At 37.8% G+C, this 22373-nt stretch overlaps 1 protein-coding gene across 1 annotated transcript; it reads left to right on the top strand.

Moving 5' to 3' along the window:
• LOC122573224 (LIM/homeobox protein Awh-like) lies at positions 1 to 22255 on the top strand. Its single transcript, XM_043739317.1, has 6 exons — positions 1 to 155; positions 11934 to 12217; positions 19961 to 20178; positions 20661 to 20909; positions 21446 to 21619; positions 22038 to 22255. Exons 1-6 carry the CDS (start codon positions 150 to 152, stop codon positions 22103 to 22105), a joined length of 999 nt encoding a protein of 332 aa, XP_043595252.1. The 5' UTR covers positions 1 to 149; the 3' UTR covers positions 22106 to 22255.
• The last annotated feature ends 118 nt before the right edge of the window (positions 22256 to 22373 follow it).

Raw genomic sequence — 22373 nt, 5'->3', positions numbered from 1 at the left:
CGCGTCGCGTGAACGCGTTTACCTCTCGTGTCGTGCTGCGCGATGCCTTTGGGATCGCGGATTACGCCCCTGTGATCGATTATTATCTGAGGAGGGATCGGAGGTGTACAAGATCGTGGAAGTGTCTGGATCCGTTTGAAGAGGCAGTTATGAAGGTATGTGAATGCTAAGAGGTATTTTTGAGATAAAAGATGTTGTAAAGGTGGTTTTTGGGGGTGCAAGAAGGTTCGATTGGCAGGCTTTAATGCGAAGTATTTTTTAATAATGTTATCTGTTATATGAGTAGATCAGTAAGTGGTTGGAAAATGTTAGGAGTAGAGCTTTTAGTGTTTTGGTTCTTACTTATGTATCGATTTAGAGAAGCGGTTATAAGAATATGTGAATATTAAGCGGGTATTTTTGGGATAAGAAATATTTGAAAGTGGGTTTCAGTATATACGGATTATTTTTTAATAATCTTGTAGTAGAAGTTACTATAGAATGTTTTTAGTTTATTGTAGACTTATTTTTTAATGATTTCATTTATTAGAGGCCCCGCGCAATAGCGTCGATTTTTCGCGTAACAGTTTCGCTACTAAACAGCGAAACGATTTTGTTGCTGTGCGTGTACGTAGCAATAGAGCTGTTTGTTTTCGTCATTAGTTTCGCCATACATATATGCTACTGGAGAAACAGTTCTGTCGCTAGTGCACGCGTGTTTATTACTTTTATAAGACTGACGACAGCAAGAAAACAGATCAGTGATTATCCAGTTGCTACATGTTGCTAGATAAAAGAGTGGTTCTGCAGTCACGTCATCGAATGTGGCAACGTTCGTACGAACAAATGGCCTTTTCGTGGACGACAAAATTGTCGTTAGTGCGCGGAGGCTGCTTATAGAAAGGAACTTGTAATTGGTTAAAAGTTATTTGCGTAAGATATGATAAAGAAGATAAAATAGAAAACAATAAAAAAAAAAAAATTCACAGCGAGAGGTTACAATGAAAAGCTCCCACTTGCGCGTGATTTACCCCAGCCATAAAATTCTTAGATTCGTCGCGGTCTGATGAGGTTGATGAGCGTTGGTGGACAGTAACACCAGGTAGAGAAAAAGAAAAAGAAAGAAACGGTGTGAACGGATGGCGGGGAATCCTCGAGCCGGATCAAGCGACCAACCATAACTTTGCATCCGTCGTGTCGCAAGGCGCGGTCGTCTCAAGCTGAAGCAACTACATGCTAAATATATGTACGTAGCTACATATATAGGAATAAACGAAATAGAGGTAGCGGATTACGGTCGATCGGTTGGCGCGATTGTCTTGTCGCGATGTCGATCGTGTGTCACTGCTGCTATCTCTCAGTGTATGTTAAGTATCGTTGAATCGAATACAAGCGGTCTATTCTAATACATACATACTCGATGCGCTTTCTGCGTTATCACCGGTGCATTGATGCGTGTCGATGCTCGAATCACAAGTTTAGAATCGCGGAGACATTGAAAATTGAATGTTAAGCGATAATAGACAAGTATATTTATGCGTGTATGTAATAAGATAGGATTATTTGAATCATCTAATCTTCAACATCATAAAATTCAATCTTGAGCTTTGTACAGAACAATCAAACTTGTACGTTATGAGATGCCATCGATCTTTGACTAATAACGAAAGAATGAGAAAACATCGTTTTAGGTTCAGCAAGAGGAAATATCAGAAACTAAAAAATGATTCGAGTAACCCTAAGGTAAGATAGAGCCAACGAAGAAATTAATAAAATAAACAGAAGACTGAATAACTTGTAGAAACAACGTAATGTGCACGCGGGTAGCCGAGATCAGATTCATCATAAGACGTTTAAGAGTTTATATCTAAACGTTAATCTTGGCAAGCAAATGATTGACGTTTTTTGCCGATATTTGTTAATATTTCTATCGTTATCACTTGTTTATTCTTTTGTAGTTATTTAACCATAATTACTAATCGTGCATACAAAGAAAGCACCGGTAAAATCTATCGACGAATAGCAAAAAGATTATGTTCACCTACATATCGAGATCTCTAAGTGATCCACGTTTTGGTAATAATGTATCTATTTAATAACCCTAATTGAGGGTTAAGCAACTGTTAAACCCTTTCAAGACCAACGCTTCTAGATTTGTGAGAAAACTTCTGTACCCTTAATTTTCCCGTATACAGTCAATCTAAATGGATAAATGCATAAATGTGAAAATAACTCCTTAAAAAGATCGGTGCAAAAGAACGATCTGAACGTAAAAACACGTCTTGCACGATCGTCCAATGTCACGATTTGTAGGAACAGGTCGCGGTGTCACGGGCATTTAAGCAAATAACCACGTGCGCGTCCTTTCTGTATCGTTTACTGTCGCGGCTCGTACGCTTCGTTGGTACCTTTCGTCCTCTAAAAACGAAGCCATATAACTTCGGATCAGGCTGATGCGCCATTTTGCGCCTTACGCCGACAATTTACTGGACCACACACGTACTCACAGTACCATCTTGAAAGGTCCTTTCGTATAACAGCTCGTGTACTGCCCTTCGCGTGGGATGTGCCTCGTCTCTCAGATCTGATCTTACAGGTATTTACGATTTCGCCCCGTGTCTGCGTAGGTATACTTTATAGATATTCACTAGCAAATGAGCCACGGCTGTTCTTTAACGAATCATACGTCGCATTCGTTCCGCCACGATATTTTTATGCGCTTTATAATTTCTCTTTTTTTCCGATTTTCGGTAGTCGTATGTATCACTCACGGTAATTAGAAGAATTGTGGTTGGAGATTTGTAAGTATATATTATTTTACGATGCGGCTAATCTGTTCCGGGTAGAAGAAGCGCTTAATGAACATGTCCATTGTAGATAATTTTCAATAGCATGCTTCTGTTTTGTTGCGTCCACGATTGTTAATACGTTTATACTATATTTTATTGTTAAATATAGCTGTGATTTTGCTCGTTGCAATTTCCGGTTATGTCGCGCGTTTGCTTTCTGGTTTCTATGATTAGACAGCATTTCCTCGTATACTTCTGACATTGTTATACTATACATGTAGTTTACCAGATTTTTAAAACATATTGTGCAGTGTATAAATTGCTGTGGTGCATTATCAATGTTAATATGTGTACTGCGAAACGAGATCCACTGAGAAGATAGAAATAAAAGTGGAAGAAACATTAACTTGTTACTTGTTGGTTTATTAGTTAGGCATTTTGCGAATAGACACAAATTGCCTTATTACAGTTTTTATCCTTTTTCGCTAAATAATTTACGGTTTGTTAAGTCGAATGTAAGCGTAAATTTTACACTTCTGAGATAAAGCGTTCTAAATAGATATTTGAAATCGTAAAATTCGAACAAATATTGGTAGAAGACTTGGAAGTCAACATCATTGCGACGTGTCTCCGATCCCATAGATCGTAACTCCGGATGATCCGTTTTACGAAGGACACCAGTTAGATCCACGTACTTCTTTTCGTCATTAATCTTGCTTGATCTTTTGAAGTCTTCACCGTTAATTCTAGTTTATCGATCCGATTCACTTAACGGGTATTTCGCCACTATCTAGAATGCCAAGTATGTTTTTACTAACCATTAAACATTTAATATTTTCTTATTTAACTGATTCGAAAGACCATCATGTCGATGTAACAGTATTTCGGTATTCTTTAATTTTATCTTAGCATCTGTTTGACTGAAATCTGTCAAAGTAGCGGATCTTAGTTTCCTCTCTTTTTTGCAACTATGAACATCATGATCATAATTTTGTTAAAATCATTTTTTACTTTTATTGTGATTTAAATATGATATGTAAAAACGATATATCTCATTATGTATTTATCCCCATAATACAATCTACTTTATTTAATCAATTATAATTATCCATATAGGCAGTATCTACCTATATTTAAGTAGGTATATTTATCGAAATTGATTATTTTAGTATTAATTTTATTTTAATATCCTTTGGATATAAACATTTATAAACATTCGACGATGTCATCCGTAACTGTTAATACATTCGTAAATTTCCTAATTCGCAAATTTATTAAACATTTTTCTTGCCCACGTTGCCTATAGTTTCATTTACATGAATTTTGTGCTATTCATCAGTGACAATATATGAAGAAAAATGAGCAGATGTTGCCAGAAAAGATAGGTACTTAGCCGTTAAGTATATATAATTAGGAACATAAAATAGTATCATAAATCACGATGAAGATATCATAAATCAAAAGTGAAAATACTTTGGAGATTTTCACCGAGCTTATCTTATTTCACCGATAATTATTATAAATTTGCTATACGATAATAAGGTGTTATATAGTTTCGTTGAGTACTTATCACATTCCTACGATCGTAACGTAAACGTATTAGAGATTACTTTAAGCTTTCGATATATAGATCCAAAAATGCATTAGAATAATATGATAGCGTGAACAATGAACTCGTGACTATTAGAATGTTAGAAGTGTATTATGCAGGAAGGTGCATTAATCTTAGGAGAATAAAATTGTTGATTATAGAGAAATGTACAGTTAGAATCCATTACCGTTTGATGAACTACCAACGGTACTGCGTAGTATGAAACTTTAACAGGAGATGTTTATAATCAGATAGCGAATGTTTATGTAAATTTGTATTTTTCTGAAAAATAAATCTCTAGCGAAAGAAGATAAAATTAAAACAATCTTATATAAATCGATTGTTGGAAACGTGTTCTATGAAAATAAGAAGTGACCAGCCATATTTCGCACGCTCAACGTACTCGTCGAAGTCAAAAGAAAGAGAGAAAAAAGGAAGGATGAAGTAAAAGGAATCGGCATGGAGAACTGCGGATCGGGGTAATAAATTGATTCGACATGGCCAAGGAAACGCGTCACATTAACATATGTTTGCATTTTATTAATAGAGTGCCAGAAGTGTGGCTCGATTCGTTTTGCTTCTACAACTATCGCGATATATTATCGCCCCTATTTCTCATATCGATTTTTTTCTCTTAATTCGCGGAATACACACTTTGTCATCGACGCGCCGACATTTCTTCGCGCGACCGTAGCGAAACAAAATTGTTCCCCCTATTAGCATAACCGCCACATTTCGCTTATACACATACCAATAACAAAGTATAGGAAACTCGTATAAAATCATAGATATGAACTTAAGATTCTAGAATTATAATTAGACTGCAGATTTTATAGGAAATTTAAAAATACAATGTTTGCACAGTCTGCACATAATTCGAAAGAAATCCTGTAATCAAGATTGTATTTATAGGTATTAAATAGCGAACGTAAAATAATAAAAATAAAGTTAAAAACTTCGAATGTAGTACTTACATTAACGATAAAACAAAATCTCTTCTTTCGCCAATTTCGATCTACGGTTAAAGCCGTATATACGTAACGATATTATCTTACACAATGTTCATTTAAGTAACTCGCAGCATATTTCTTACGCCATAACTTATGACCCATTTAAAAAAGCAAAAAGTTATCATCTTATTGGATTCACAAACGTAAAATAAATGACACCTTCGTAAGATATATATATAATATTACAGTACCATTTACAAAACTGCTATCACCCCGCTAATTAAAATCTTCTCACTGTCTCACTATGGTGGGCTCCCGAATGTACATACCAACAGGACTCTCTCCTGCGGTCGGTTTCTTCGTCATTACGTAGTAAATGACTCGAGGTAATCGCGAAACGAATCTGCTGCCCGTGGTTCGATCCGCCACATCCACTCACAGCCGTGCTATACATCCACTAGAATAGGAATGAAAAACTGACAAAAATCATGAAAAGTGGACGTATTATATTGTGTCGCGTGAAAACGAAAAATCGGATGGCGATTTAAATAGATTTCGAGTGGCTTCTATAGAAGATCCATTGTACCTGCGGGGGATCGTTTCACCCCATAGACCACAGTATCTTTATGGTGGGGAGGACTTTTCTACGAAGGCGTGTAGAGGCTCGTGCCCTTGGATACCACTCGAAAAGCCGCTGGAAACACACAAAAACCCGGCAAGCATTATTTTCAGTGGAACATCCTTTTTCTTGTCCCCTCCTCCCCCTCCCCCTCACTCACACTCTCTTTCTCTCTCTCTCTCTCTCTCTCTCTCTTTCTTCTTTCTCTTTCTTTATTGTTGTTTGTCTCGTTTTATTTCGAGCGGTAGAGTATCGTCTGAAAGAGCCAGCCGAAAGAAGGATGCCCGTAGTGGGCCACTTTGTCAACTTGTCACCTGGGTTGCGGAGGATGCGAGAGAAAACGAACGAAAGGCCCCTCGGGATCAAGGGAACGGCGATCGTTCTTATTCGCACCAGGAAGTCTTTGCTTCTCCTCTTCTTCATCGAGATATTTCTTCTTTTTCTTCCTTTCTTCTTTGCGTTCGATTGAATGGAAAAGACATGGCTCTTGGAGTTTGAAGGAGTTGTAACGTATTGAGAGTTTGATCTTAATTTGATGGTTGCTGTGATTAGGTTAAGTGATCCTAATTCTTAGTAGGATTTCTAGAGAGGGAAAGGTAGGCAGGTATAGACGATTGTGTCTTTTTCTAAGATTCGAAAATTAACTTGAAGTTCAGATTGAATTTTATCATGAGAATGTTAGCTATTTATTAAAAATTAACGTAACAACTGTTTCGTTGTAAATATAGTCGCGTATTCTAGATTTTCCATTGGTACTATACCTTGAATTATTCCGCACATTTTATTGTGCTAATTTTTTCAATTATTAATTTCCCATTAATTGCATACACACCTTCAATTTGCTTATAAGTTTCTCAAACGCATAAATTAAATGGAAAGACAAATTATCCCAGTCATTGGATAATTATTCAACTAGGAGAAATAAAAGTTTCACACGAAACGAATTAAACGATCTACGTAAGTAAGTAAAGGAAATGAATATAGAAAATAGGGTCGTAGGCATAGCTGGCACGTGTGACTATACACACGAGTATAGCGATATAAGTGTTACACGTACGTTTAAAGTTCATATACTTAATCACGAACTTGCATAGCCTTGCAGGTGAGAAATTCAAGTGGAAGGCGGTGTAGGTGCGAGGTTAATTAACGGCTCGCAGATAATTTGTCGATATTGAACACGCGTAGTAGACGGTCTCTTAGTGAAAATCAATATATTTACTGCTTTGTAATAAAAGTTGATCTGAAAATACTATTATGGAGAAATCGTGTTTCGTTTCTTCCTCAAGTTATAGCGCAATATAGACACATAATTAATGGAATCATGTACAGTTCGATTAAAACGTATTTGTTCGCTTTCTACCTTTCATTTATTTATTCGTTATAACAGTAGTCATATTCGTTGCAACATGACTGAGACTTTATACCTTTTAAGATTTTATACCGAGATTATTTATGAAAGTCGTTTATATTCGCGATTCAAATTTCGCAAATTTCGACGATCTTTACGAAACCAAGTTAAAAAATTGTTGCCTAAAATATTGTAATGCGTCCAAAAACGGAAATTTACCAAAAATTCTATCATCGATTATGCATCTACTCGATTAAAGAAAATAAAAAGAAATATTAATAAAAAAGGTCTCTAGAGAATTTCATTGTTGGCATCGGGGACGAGTATTATCGTTATTACCTCGTACCCACCTCGAGTGACATTGGCGGGAGACAAGCGGTCGAAGGGAAACGAAGAAGTATCGATTTCAATGGACACCGTGTCGCGGTACCGAAAGTGACACGAAGCCGCGAATACCGTAGGAAAGCGCATACTGGGACCCCCATAGGACCTCCCGTCGACAGGCTTTCAAGTTTGAAAGTCATACCCCGGTGGTGTGCCTCGTCGTCGACAAGGGGACCGAAAGCGAAACCACTCGAGAGGCAAGAATGGGGCCTCATGGCTATTCTGAATAGAGGCGTGTACAAACCCGGTGTACGATGCCACACTGCGAAACCGTTCACCGATCTACCTTTGTGTAAATAAGGCAATAAGGCAAGTCAAGCGGGATTACTCTTCGTTTAAGTCTGTAGATCGGATTATGCGAGATACCTTGACGTTTTTAGTCGTAGACAGGAAAGAATTGTATAAGGAGGATGTGGGGAAGCATGCAGTTTTAGATTATTTAGATCAGCAACGAGTTTGATCGTTGTTTGAAAGATATAGACATAAAAATATCCATAGTATTGCACTCTGTATAATATCTAACCCTTTGCACTCGGAATTTTAATTCAATTTCGTTACCAGCAGCTCCCAACGCTTTTAAGTGTTTTATTTGAAACTTACTTTAACTAAAATTTAAGACAATTTAAATAAATAAAGGAAGAACTAAATTTACTTAAATACTAGTTTTATTCACATTATTGTGTATTTTGTAATTTTTAAGTGTATGATATATCTTGAAACAATTTCCAGGATGCGATCTTGGTTTTCTTTAGCACGTTTCACAAAAAAAAGGTGGGACTGAAAGAATGTCGAGTGGGACTCGACAAAGGAGCTCCTGAGATAAAAACTGATGTCGAATCACACTCGACATAAGAGTGCAAAAGGTTAACAGGTAAATCAATTTTCTGCTAAAATTCCTAAATTCTATTTTTTTAACCGTATCCATGAAAATATGAATTTGCGTAAAAATTCGCAGTCTACTTACGAGCTTTCTATTCCATCGGGCAAATTCGTGTTTCTTCTGACATTATTTTCGCTTAAACGATATTAATTAAATAGAACCTGATTCAATATATTGTCGGTGTCCAAAAGACAATTACAATTACAACTAGATATTTAAAAATGTTTAGTGACACGTTATCATTTGAAATCATAACTTGTGCGTTTCTAGAGAAGATTCGTTCATTTTCAAAATGTCTGTGGCTCTCCCTCCTATTATATTGTTTCATACGCTTCCTAATAAAAGAAAAAGAAACAAAGAAAAAAGAAAAACGAACCTACGTAGAAACGACGAAAAGAGAAAAAAATTGAAATTTAAAGAACGACGATCAGTGAACTTCCGTCCCCTTGTAGGAAGACCGGGTTCTGAAGTATCATTCTCATAATAAACTCCGAAAATCACGCCCCTGACAGGCCGTGCGACCGCAGAAAGCAGGATTCGGAAGAGTCCGGGGTTAGGTACAAATAGGAGGGTATGCCGGTTCACCATAACTCATGGGGCTGGTCCTATGTGACGAGAACGCGTCTCCATGATGGGTACCGCATGCGGAACCTTACAACACGCGTGTTCTCTCAAGCGTTAGGTGTTATATAGGTATAGAAGCAGCACCTACGAGGCTTGCAGGTATTACATTACAATGGCATTATGTAACTCCCATACGCCACCATTGTGGAACCAGTTGTGACGTATGGTTAACCACCAACCATAACCAACCAAATGTTCGCACGTTCTAACTGTGTAAGGATCTGGAATACGTGTGTATGTATGTGTACCGGCGTGGAAGTATTGATAGTATTCTGGAGACAGAAGACATAGAGAACAGGGTTTATAAAATTAGTATTAATCTCTCTTCTATGAAAGATAATTCGACTTTTTGATTTGGCGCTATATGTAGTTGCTAAAATTTATAAAACAGATTAATCTTTTTCTAAAGATAATATAAATCTTTTTCTAATAATTAATAATAATTAAGTAAAGTCTCGAGTCTCGTAAAATAATTGTATAATTTTTATCAAACTACATAACCATCTTATAATCGAATAATTCTAATCAATTATATCGAAATACACGATATTTTCTCATTGTTTCATTATCGAAGACTATGTAATAGTGTTCTAGAATATACAACAACGTAGATACATAGTTTAGTTGTCCTCTACAAAACTCGAAGTTCAATTTAAGAATGTTGCATCTCTATGAATCTCGTCTTTCGTTTCTTTGAATCGCCGCGTTTGAGTTCAGCTAGGAGATTCGCATGCTTTTTGATATCGCGAAGCATATATTAGGCTAATAGCCCGAAAAGAGTCTAATCCTCCGTTTTACGATCCCGCCTCGCATGCAACCGCGGCTCGTTATTGTCACCTATAACTCTCTCTCTGCTGGGCCAACCGCTAACTTGTGGGTGTAGAAGTCGTGACACACGAATGAACCAGTCGAAACGATATAGCCGGCGATATTTTAACCACGGATTTATTACGACGGAAGAAAAGGCCTAAAGCCGGAAGATTAACGAGCGACTTGCGATCAAGTTTATGTTTAACGCAAATTTCTAATGTTGCTAAAATGCGTGGGCTAGATCGTGCGGCCATTGTTTTAGATTATGCAAGTAAGTACAGAGTGGACAAATTGCAATCCAACGAACAAACCGATCTTTCCCAAAACATGTACTTCCAAGTGATGTACAGTATAAAAGACCAGAAAATAAACACACAAGCAACCCCTCCATCGTTCCTTACGAAAGTTTATTTACTCGGCACGCCCCGCTCGTTCAGAAATCATTTAGCTCGTAGCTTCCTGTAGCTCGATCGAATCGTGAATCCGACACGAGTCGTCGTAACAAGACCGCCGACACAATGACGGAAGGCGGCTGGACGCCACGGTTGCCCATTTAAGCATCCCATTGGAGTATTCCAACCCCCATAGAACCATCATGGGGATGTTACGGAGTGGGCTGGCCACATATATTACACCGGTGCTCGCAGGACTTGCGTGTACGACACAATACGAATCTGTACGCGAGGGCATACGTGTCACTATATTGAAAGGGAACGTCGACTTTGAAGCAGAGGGTTCGTGCTACCTTCCGCAGATCCGTGGTTATGTTGGCAACGGTGTAACGCTTCCCTGCAGGGTGCCCTTTTCGCTTGACCAGCTGCTGAACGAAGCTGTATGAGAGTTTGTAAACGGAGAATTAGCGGAGACTTCGGTGATACGTTGATGTACATCACGCACGCGGCTCTTCAAGGCGGAATGCGAAAAAGTTTCTCGATGGATCTACGCTTCAGCTGTTCGCAGCGTTTCTATTACGAATTTACATCAGATAATGAAACATAATAATTTACATAATAAATACTAGAAACTTTCACTAGGACGCACATGTCCCTCGATACGACATGGATCGAAAGGGTTAATGGAAAATGTGGGAATGGTTCTTTGTAAGAGAGATTGGCAAAATATAAATTGCAAAATGTGTGATTCTAATTAAATTTTCTTTAACGCTACGAATTTTCTAAACAACCTAATATTTAAGCAGCTGTTTTATAACAATGTACTAGATTGTCCGAAAAGTGTCTTTCTTTTACACGTCTTTTACAACGACGTATCTTTATACAAACATGAAACCTAATCTGTTAAACGTTGTGATCTTTGATACCTTGATAGAACAAAATGGATCATACGTAATTTGATAAAATAATATAAAACGAAAAACATTGTGCATCCATTATTTCCTTATAAAACGGAAGAAACTGTTCGGACGACCTAATACAAGTACTTACGAAGCTGGGCCAGTCTTCGCACGATTGTTCGATACGCAGAAAAAAGATTAGTAATGCCATAACGAAGTCAACGTTCCCCTGCTAGTTTTCCCGTGAACGGTATTGTGCCACGCTATCCCATGCAGAATTCAACAAACAAACTATCGGATGTTTTTGTCACGAAACCTATGACACACTTGATGGATGTGTGTGTTTCGATCAATCTGTTTCGATGCAGTTTACTATGCCTGCTATTCGCAAATCCTTTCCTACCTTCTCAAACGTGCGTACACTTTCGCGCTCGAGAATTTTCTGATTTTCTTTTTCTTGTTTTTTTGTTTTCTTTGTTAAAAATATTTTATATTTGAATTGTCATGTATTATTACGTTCTATTTTGTATACTTTTAGTAGATACTCTGATTTTTTTAAATAGCGTAATTGTACACGTACAGCTCTCTTTACGTTACAGCTTTCGTTCGCGATGGTTAAGGATCAACGTTTCCGTGTTTTTCTCACGCTTGCTTCAATGACATTACAGACGGAGATAGAAGATATGACGAGCGATGGCGTATGCGAAGGTACCGGTCCGAATCTTGCTACAACCGAAAATGCCGGCGGGTTGATAGGGCCGGAAATGTCGCCAAGCGTGATGGAGTGCGGCGGATGCGGAGAACGCGTCCGCGAGCGCACTGTTCTTTGCGTCGGCGGTCGAACTTGGCACTCGAGGTGCTTGAGGTGCTGTGCTTGTGCCAGGCCGCTACATGATCAGCATTCCTGCTTCTTGAAGGGCATGAGACTCTACTGCAGGCATGACTACGCTCTGTAAGTTTATAAATAAATCTCCATTGTTAGTAGGTATTAGAGCCTCCTATATGCAAACTAATATGTCTCCTAATATTCGCATAATAGAACAATCATTTTTCTGATGTTAAATTTCGTTTGGTCACATACAGATCAAAGAAATTGTCAGTTTCCTTCAATATCCGAGAACATTAATTTAATTTGTTTACATAAAAAAGCTATTAGTTAAATGAAACATATGTAACGATACGTAATAGCATATCTATTTATCATTTGATAAATCAATAATAATTTCTATATAAAACGATGATAAATGGCTTTCAATCGTCTTGGTATAGAATATTTACGTCATCTTTGCAACGAAATTTTATAGAATTTTACTTTTACTAAAAATGGCTTTTTTATGAAGCGTACAAGAACTTTCGTGGACAAGTAAATTTATTTATAAGATTTCAGAAAAATGTAACGTTACGTAGAAGTGACAGGTTACAAATAATATCAGTAGCCAGAAATATTCTCATACGTATATCTGCATACTATGATACTGAAACAAAAATTCTGTTACACGTTCAACGAGAAAGCTTAAATTAAAAATGCGCTCAATCAAAGATCGAATAATAAAGATAACGGAGTTTATCAAGGGAAACTGCAATGCTTTAGCGTATATAGCTACTGTAGAAGTAAAACGAGACATACCGCGAAGCATAAATCGAGATCAACAGAACTCGTAATTGCCATTGCGTCGTCAAAGATCTACGTTTCCTTGTAGCCGCAATTTAGTGGTCGAAAGAGATTCAATTATTGCGATAACAAGCAACGAGAAGGCAAACCTGGTTGTTATGTGTAATATTCAAATGTGTGTTGATCTATCGATAGAATAATAAACCGTGGTAAAAGAGTGGCGTGCCATGTTTTCATTATCAATGCAATAAATAACAATTCGTTGGAAACCTCTTAATCGACCCGCACGAACGAACTAGAGTATTGCCTTCGTGACAATCCATAAGTGACTCTTCGATCGATCGATTGGTGATTGTAAATCAATGTTAACATTTCTATAAATTAACTGTGTTGTATGGTAAATATCTGTTTTATCGGCTACGAATTAAGTTGTTACATTACTGAATGCAACGGAATGAAACTCACAGGAATTTATTAATCTTCCACTGTTTATAAATCGTTGAATTTTTATTATAGGCTATACGACTGGAAATTTTCGTTGGAATTGAAATATCGATCATACTTTCTGTTACTTTCTCTAGAGAAATTTTAGAATCTTACAGATTTATCGATTCAATATAAATCATTGAGTTTGTATTATTCGCCGTCAGAAACTTTTGTTGAAATTTTGCACTAGTTATAAGATAATGACAACTTTATACAATTTAAGAAAAAACATGGAGAATTATGAAAGGAAATTTTGTTTACATTTCTTGAAAACTGGGGCGTATAGTTTCATCTTACAAAAATTCAACTACCTCCTCTATTTACTTATACAACGTAAAGATACGTTGTTCGACATACATTGCCTTGTTGCGGAATCGGATAATGACTGATCGAAAGCTGTTTGTTTCGGATATTTTCGTAGGAAGGATGACCAAGGGACGAAAAGAAGCTTGCAGTGACTGGTCGATTGTAGGCGAAGAATTCGAGTCGAACACTTTCCAACGTGTTTATCCAACTGTCAATCAACTTTAGTTCGGTCATCTGGCTGTTGCACCAGCCTGTCTAAAATCACGTATCGTGATATCCGATCGTGACGAGCGACCGGTATCGCTGTCTATATTATCGAACGCGGAAATCAATGTAATCCTCAGAAGAAAGAAAATGAAAAAGAATAAAGTGAATTCATTGTGTATTATGCTATGGTACTACTGTACTCTACTGTACAGTCATTTCTTTCGATTTCGAATCTGATGTGTTTCTATAATTACTTGGACCGCGAACTTGTCGAAACGAATTTTATTGTGCATCGATTTAATGTTTCAAAGTTTTGAAAATTGCATTAAACTCGCAACTCGACTCTCGCGGAATAATGAGCATAATTATTATTCTTTAACACTTTGACTGCCACGGTTTCTCCTGTGACGCCACGGTAGTAATTGGTGATCGGAGCGCTTGAACTTCTTACAATTGTAAAAATTGAATGAAAGTTGACAGTTAGGGCATTTTGAATATAACCGATAAATAGAAGATACTTTGAAATAAAAAGTGCTCCATTGAACAATTAAACATTTTTATTAGAACATTAATAAAAAAAAATGAGAACAAGTCTTGCAACTAACGGTACACTGTGTTTGCATCCATATCTTTGACGGGTAATCAACGAATATTATTATAAACACAGCTTAGAAAATAATCGTAAATGCTGTTTTATTATCATATAATTGAAGTTAGAAATGTGCACATACCTTACTATTATATATAGAATGAGTAAATACCGTTTACTAATATCTTCTACACGTTTCAACAATATATTCTGGACGTTTTGCTTGCGACGAAATAACGAATGCGAATGGTTTGTTGAAATAAACGAAGCCTTATTATAATATGTCGCTATCAACTGTTACCAAGACGCCGTGGTGGTCACCCGTGACCACCAATAAGATAAACGGTCCATTGAGGAAGAATGTTGTCTTATATCATCAATTTATTATTATTTTGCCATTATGTGCTTTGAATAATAAAAATACTCCCGTGGCGTCCTAAGCGAAACATGTGATTTCGACGTGGCAGTCAAAGTGTTAACAAGATACCTACGATGTATACTCTTGTTTAGCCTACAGATGTTAGAAATTCTAGTAATAAAATAAAAAATTATGAAAAGTTTAGCAACATAGAGTCGGCATTCTCTGTGAACACAGTTGCAGGATTTTTTCGTGGCGTGGCTGTCTTTTTGAGGGTCAAAGTCGTGTATATGCGGGAGGTCCTGAGGAATCTGCCGCGTAATTTTTTCGACTGACGTTTTTCGCCTCGTAATGCTGGCTTACGATGACCCGGTCGACAGGATCCACGACCCGTAGACACGTCGACAACCGACTCGGAAAGAAACGAAGCCACTATTTCGATTTACGCTCGGCTCGCCGTGATAAATGATCGAAAACTATACCGTGGATACCTCGAGAATCGAGGACACCGCTTCACCAAACCTTCGTTCAATTCGTGATTGAAGTGTTGATACAATGTGACCTAATTAATACTCCATTGACGCGATCCTTGGTATTTTCGATTGGAATGGGTGTAGGTATAGGTGTGTGTACACTCAGTCACGAAAGTCTACATACACCTACCGACTTTTATATATCTGACTTGGGTATCAAAGAAACTAGAAGTGTACTTCATCACAAAATTATTTACATTTATTTATATCAATATGATTAGGCATTGTTGGAGTGTTCCTAAGAGGAATTGAAAAAAAAGAACAATCAAAGTATTTGATATAACTCGGAAGAATGTTGGCATACAAATTACATTAGACGTTACAAAACCTTTAATTTTTGTAATCGATGTAAGCACGTGTTTCGAGTAATCGTAAAAGGAAAGAAAATCGAAACACGTGTTAACAAATTCGATACGTACTTCTAGTTTTAATAACATTTTTCAAACGACAAATTCTTTTTTTATACTTACATAATTTACAAGTTAATCGTCATCAATCATACAAAATACAGATCATTTCAAGATGATAGAGATTAATCCTCGACGAACAGGAAACAATGAGATTGGTGATTTTATAAGAAGCTTCCCTGGAGGATTAATTTTCGTTGTTTTCGGAATTCATCTTGCCGGCTCTCTGAGGATAGGATCTGCATCGGTTATGATAAAAGAAAACTGACAATCGCTTGCTCAAAATTCAAATCCTTCCTAGAGATTGACGTGGGCGAAACGAGAAAGTTGTTCTTGCAAGCAGGATAAATTAGTGCTTCGCTAAGAGACAATAGGATTAAAACGGATTCTTTTTTGTCGCTTGAGTATCTGTGTGAGATTCAGAATTTACGATTATGCATTACAAATGTACATTCTTCTTCTTTCCTATTAAATCGCTATGAGTTGTTACAGGTATTGTAGAGTCGACCAGACGTTATATGTATTTACAGACTTATAGCTTTTAAAAAGATCAAAAGAAAGGTTTTAGTTCAAGTACATACGATTACAATGATTTGTATCGAATGATTTGTATTCAATAGCTTATTATCGTGTAATATGCATCGAAAGCTATGCTGTTTTGAATGAAATGTGTGATTAGGAAAGATATTGGGTGTGTTAAAGGGATTATGTTCAATAGAGTGGTGGCATTGATCTATTAAAATGTCTTGATTTTTATACACTCTCTGTACTTTTATACTTTCCGTTACATTCGATAAATTGTTATTTCTTAGTATAGAAGAAATCTTATCGAACATCTAACAGTAACAAACTTTAGGAATCGAATTAGCCATACATCAAAATCCACGATCTAAGCTCGCTCGATTTCCCATCAAAACACGCTTAAAACCCTCCAAGACGCTAATTAAACCTCAATACCTAAACCACCCCCTGATACTTGCAATTTCCACAACCAGTCACTTATATACTATCCTAAAGCCTCGCTTAAACGAAACTGCAGCAATGTCGACAACGAAATCCTCACACCCCGTGTTGCTCGTTTTCTCCGTTCGGTAACATCGCCTGGAAACTCCTCTCTCAAGCTCTCTAATACCATATACCCAAGCGAAGAGGTAGGAAACTTTTTCACTGGAAGCTAGGCCGGTGTAAACGGTAGCCGTGTAGCGGCAAGACACGAGCATGCAACACGACACACGCACGCACGTCCAGATGAATGGCCGCAGAGGTGGGTGTTATGGGTGCATCGGTGAGCCAACAACCCGGAGGAGCGTCCTCGGTTAACGACAAGCAGCAGCACGACGGTGGCTTCTTCACGGCCAGTGTGTCCGGTGTGGTCGCTAGTGTGCGCCACGGCCGGTAATTAAACAACGACTAGCGGCCATTAGCCCATTATCATATTCATGAACACGGAAAGTGCATCCCGATTCCTCGTCCGGTTCCTCCGGCAACCGATCCCAGCCTAGCTGTTTATACGATCTGTGTTCGCGAGTCCCTTCGTCCCCCTCGCGAAGATATCTTATGGGGCCACGCGACTACCCCGGTGGCCCCACCACCCCATTTCCAACAGAGAAAGTAACGAGTAGTATACCGGATGGGACTAGACTATATCGAGACTATAAGCGTGTTTCAAGCGGGACATAGTTACTCGCGGGATTAAGAGGACGGTTCGGGCGAGAGCGAGCAGATATTTGCACGATACGCTTCCGAGTGCAGCGATGCTAATGGAGTTGATTGTTTTGTAGAGTATGAAGTACTGACGAGGTATGGTGAAACTGGGAGCGGGAATGGATGTATAGAGAAACGAATATATACCGAAGGTGTGGAGAAAGGGGAGCGTAGAATTGAATATTTATCGTGTACCTATGTAATGAAATCAGGAAATTAATAAAAAGCGAAGTCAATCAGTTTGACATTTGAGAAGCTCATATGTCGAGATACATCGATAAGTCGACGAAGAATAAAAGGTTACGAAACGGAGAGGATGCTTTTTTTTTCATATCGCTCCTTCTTCGATCGAAACTATTATAGAAAGAGATCGTCGGAGTAAAAGAGTACTTATACGTATATACTTATGTCATAGAACACGCTGTACCATGAAAGATTGCTTTCCAAGATGAGAGCTGGGAAGAGAAACTTCTCTTCTCTCAACTTTCTTCTGTTCTTTCGAGTCTTTCTTCCGAAGACGCTTTCTAATGAAATTTTTCATTTCTCTTTCATTCTTTTCGTGTTTCTTCTTACATGCCTTTCACTAACATCCATTTGTTTTTAGTGTTTTGCCATATGCAACAAGCTTATTGTTTAATGTTTCATCGTGTGTCAATAGTTCGTGTAAAATATTGGTCGAATGGAACTAATTGTAAGATTTTCCAGTGTCGATTTCCCTTCTAACATTTCTGGCATAGCAAATAGTATTTTCTAAATATCTTTTTTCTCTCTTTGCCACTCTATTTTCTTCCTTTCGCTTCTACCATCTACACCTCTTCCCTCATTGCCTATCTATTCCCTCAACTTCCTCCTTATCTCACAACTCTCGTTTCTCTCTTTTTCGTCTCCCCTCATTTATTAATCCTTTTTCACTACGGTGTTCCCGCGCGGCAGCGCGAGTTTACATACACGCAAACATACTCTTGAAGGTTGCAACTCGCGCTTCGGGGTCCTGCAGTCATTTATTTGTCACAGGACGACCGGTACAGGCTGGCTTGTTCCAGGTAAACGCGCGTTCGTGCGCGACGCGTTATCTAAGACCGTTCTCCCGAGTGCTCTGCCGCTCTTCGAAGTACGAATTATTTCTCCCATCGGCCATTGCAATGCGCGCACATTGATAATCGACTCGCACCGTGTGAAATCGTACGCCGACATTTTTGGAGCTCCTCTCATCTTCTTTCACGTATGATAATTTCGCGTTTTATTGGAATGTTCGATGCCCGGCTAATGGTAATTCCTGATTAAATTTAAATTATTTCGTTAACATAGAGATTTTAATGTGTGTCTCAGCTAAATATACGCAGTTTTTAGTCTGTTTCGATGAAGTGGTGGAATTTTTGAACTATGGATTCGCGTGTTGCGTTGTGACTTAGAAATCGATATTTGAAAGCCATAAGTGGAAAGGTTACGTATACGTATTTCCCGTCTTTTATAAAAGAGTATAATGTTCTAATTCGATATATTGTCAATCGAAATATTATTTTAGACATTTGAAAGCTATTAACAACGTCAACTATGCAGACTAATATTAATTAAGTCAAATTAACGTAATAAGCAAACTAATATTATTAGTTTCTTGCACCTTAACATCTGAACCGTAGAAACTATTTGTAAAGATACGAATTCGCATAAACGTTCGCCGTGTATTAACAATGATATCAATTAATGTCATAGTTTTATTCTCAAATTCTCTATATGGTCAGTCATAGCAGGAAATTCACGATCGGACTAGGTGTTTTTCTGGTTGAGAGCGCGTCGATGGCCGGTTTATCGACTGCTGAATGTTCGAAGACGGGAAGAGCAGAGGTAGAATCGTTGACGCGAAACGTTTTCTTTACACTTCGCGGCGAACGCGTTCGTTAGAGCCGGACGAAGTTAAATCCTCGAGGAGCGAGCTACCATCGTTGAATTTATTGGCGCCATTGCCGCAGGTGGCCGCGTGCTGCGTGCCTGCGAATTCTTTACGACTGCTTCGGATTTCCCGGCATGCCATGGCATCGTTAGTCACCCGGCTCTTTTCATAGAAAAATTCCGCATTCTTCGCTTATATTTTTCGGTCTCCGTTGATAAAATTAATGGAAAAGAATGGGAACGTTTGGAATTGTCATGAGATTCAGATCGTTCGATCCTGAAGAAGAGACGTATGATTTTCTTGACTTGAAATATAGCAGTTACCTGTAGCTATCTTGTAGATTCTAGTGTAAAATTTACGCTAAAAATTAATGCCAAAATATTTGAACGTTTACCATAGAAAACTTGTGGAAAATTTTTAATTTATGAATAGGGCATGTGTTTTAAACGAAGGAACTTGTTGCATATATTTGTTATACATTGTCTAAATATTGTTGCACTTTTTATATATCGTTACATATTCGTTATGCTTATTTATTTTTAAAAATCTCCAAATTTCATCGATTACGACGAATAAAATTGCCTGAAATTATTTTTGTTTAGAACTTTTGGCGCAAAGTGTGCGAAGTGTGGTCGAAGCGTGGGTGCCGGGGATTGGGTGAGAAGAGCCAGAGAAAGGGTTTACCACTTGGCGTGTTTTGCATGCGACGCCTGTTCTCGTCAACTTTCTACTGGCGAACAGTTCGCCCTCTTGGACGCCAGATTGCTTTGCAAAGCTCACTACTTGGATGTAGTCGAAGGCAACAACACTTCTTCCGATGGTGAGACTATGCCGATATTTTATTACGTTACCACAATATCTCTAATTAAGCCTTTCGTGTTCTACGTTGCATATAATTATAACATTGGCACGTTCATTGCTGGCCGGATGTCGCGTGTTCTTTCTTTCGCCGCTTGTTAAGTTTAGCAAATAAGTAATTCGATCGTAAAACGATTTAACGATTGCAGAGATATAAAGTCGCTATTTACAATTCTGATATTCGAATGTCATTTCCGCTCAAAAATAACGTTTTATTTAATAAGTTTGATATATTCTCGGTACATTGTAATCTTTGCGACTATCAAAATTTGTGGCTTTAGATTCTTTGCGCCTGCTTTTTATATCGTTAAATCTGGAAAAAACTTAGGGTTTAAGTTATTCGATGTTGGAATAAAAAAATGACAAAATGAAATCTACAGACTCGGAGGGAAAGATTTAGTGGCGTAAGAAAAGGTGGAACACCTCTAATTGGTACTTTCGCAGAAGGCGGTGACTCGGAGAGCGGGCACAAGAGCGGTAACAAGGCGAAGAGAGTGAGAACCACGTTCACGGAGGAACAGCTCTCTGTTCTCCAAGCGAATTTTCAACTGGACAGCAATCCGGACGGCCAAGACCTCGAGAGGATAGCGCATGTGACCGGACTCAGCAAAAGAGTTACGCAGGTTTGGTTCCAGAATTCTAGGGCAAGGCAGAAGAAGCATCTGCACACGGGCAAAATGAAAGGGCAACACGGTACTTCTTGCGTTTGTTTCTTTCACCGATATCTGTCCGATTTACAGCTGTCTAGTGAGACGACATTTCTATTTTATTTTCTTTGTTATTCTGTCCGCTTCTTTATTATATCCACGTTCTTATTTTACATTTATTTCAATACTATTTGATCAAGAGGTATCAAAGATTCTGGATATTTTGGGGAATAAACGTTAGAAATTTTTGAGTAATAAATTTCGATAAAGGACGAAGTTATATGTCGAATGTCTCGTTTCGATTGATTCACGTTAATATTTTTGAAATATTTTTTGTATAATTTCACGATGGTTTCACAAATTTCGTTATACGAATATTATTTCGATGCAATACTTTTCCTTTTCAAAAGCAAATATGTGTACGTAAAGTAGAAAAACAGATCTACAGGTTCTGCTTTTTCAAATGTCTAATGTTAAATACCTATAGGTGACCTTGAAATAATGACGCATGTGGATCAGCATATTAAAAGTAGCAAGGATTATCATAGTCTAGAATCAAGGAAACATCGTTTGCTGTTACAGTTCATCAGTCACCACCGAATTCTACCGCTTCCACAGGCGATTTCAGTCGGCACATCAATTTACATCTGACCTATTCGTTTCAACATCAACAGCAACACCATCATGGCCCCCAACCGCCGCAGCTGAGTCCAGCTACGTGCAAAAGCCCAACGCCATCCCTCTATCATAATCATGGTAAGAATATCAGAGATTTTCGCATGTGTGGGAAATCTGTTGCATGAATCTATTGCTTTTCTTTCAGTATAGCAGTTTTGACAGAGTATTCGATTAAATCGATAAATGCGATATTTTTCAATCGAATTGTGTGACATACTCTTGAGAAAATAGTAAAAGATTTTTCATTAGATTTTTAGCGAAAGTTCCAAGAATAGAGACTAAATTATCGTTTAAAGTATCGTAATAACATTAATTTCTCCTCTCAAACTATAAAATTAAGGGGCAAAGTGCAAAGGGTTAAACGTAATGATGAAGATTATCTGCTTAAATTCGACAATTAGAATATAACGCGAGTTTATCAATACCCAAGGACGAAACAAAGTTTTGCTTTGAAAAGGTCTACTCTCTATCGCAACACCGTCAACTCTGTCTTCAGGCTCGGAACAATCGATGGACGAACTGTCGCAAGACTCGATGATGTTGTCGATGCCGAACGAGGTTTAATCGCCGCTGGATTAGCCGCATATTGTAAATATTCCTTGTTTAATCTTAAGGTTTCTTTCCCACGTTCATGAATTATTCTTGGTGAACGCGTTACTCATTTCGACCTTATTTCTTCCACCGACCATATAGATAGAATATTATTATTAATTATTATTAATTATTATTAATATAGAGTATTATTGTTATTCATTAAAATGTCGCGATCGAAGCTTTGACTTTGAAAGACACAAGCTTTTTCTCGATATTCGTTAAAAAAAATTGGCCAAGT

The sequence above is a fragment of the Bombus pyrosoma genome, linkage group LG11 (assembly GCF_014825855.1).
Source record: "Bombus pyrosoma isolate SC7728 linkage group LG11, ASM1482585v1, whole genome shotgun sequence".
In the NCBI taxonomy this organism is placed as follows: Eukaryota; Metazoa; Arthropoda; class Insecta; order Hymenoptera; family Apidae; genus Bombus; species Bombus pyrosoma.
This window is presented reverse-complemented; position numbering and strand designations above follow the sequence as displayed.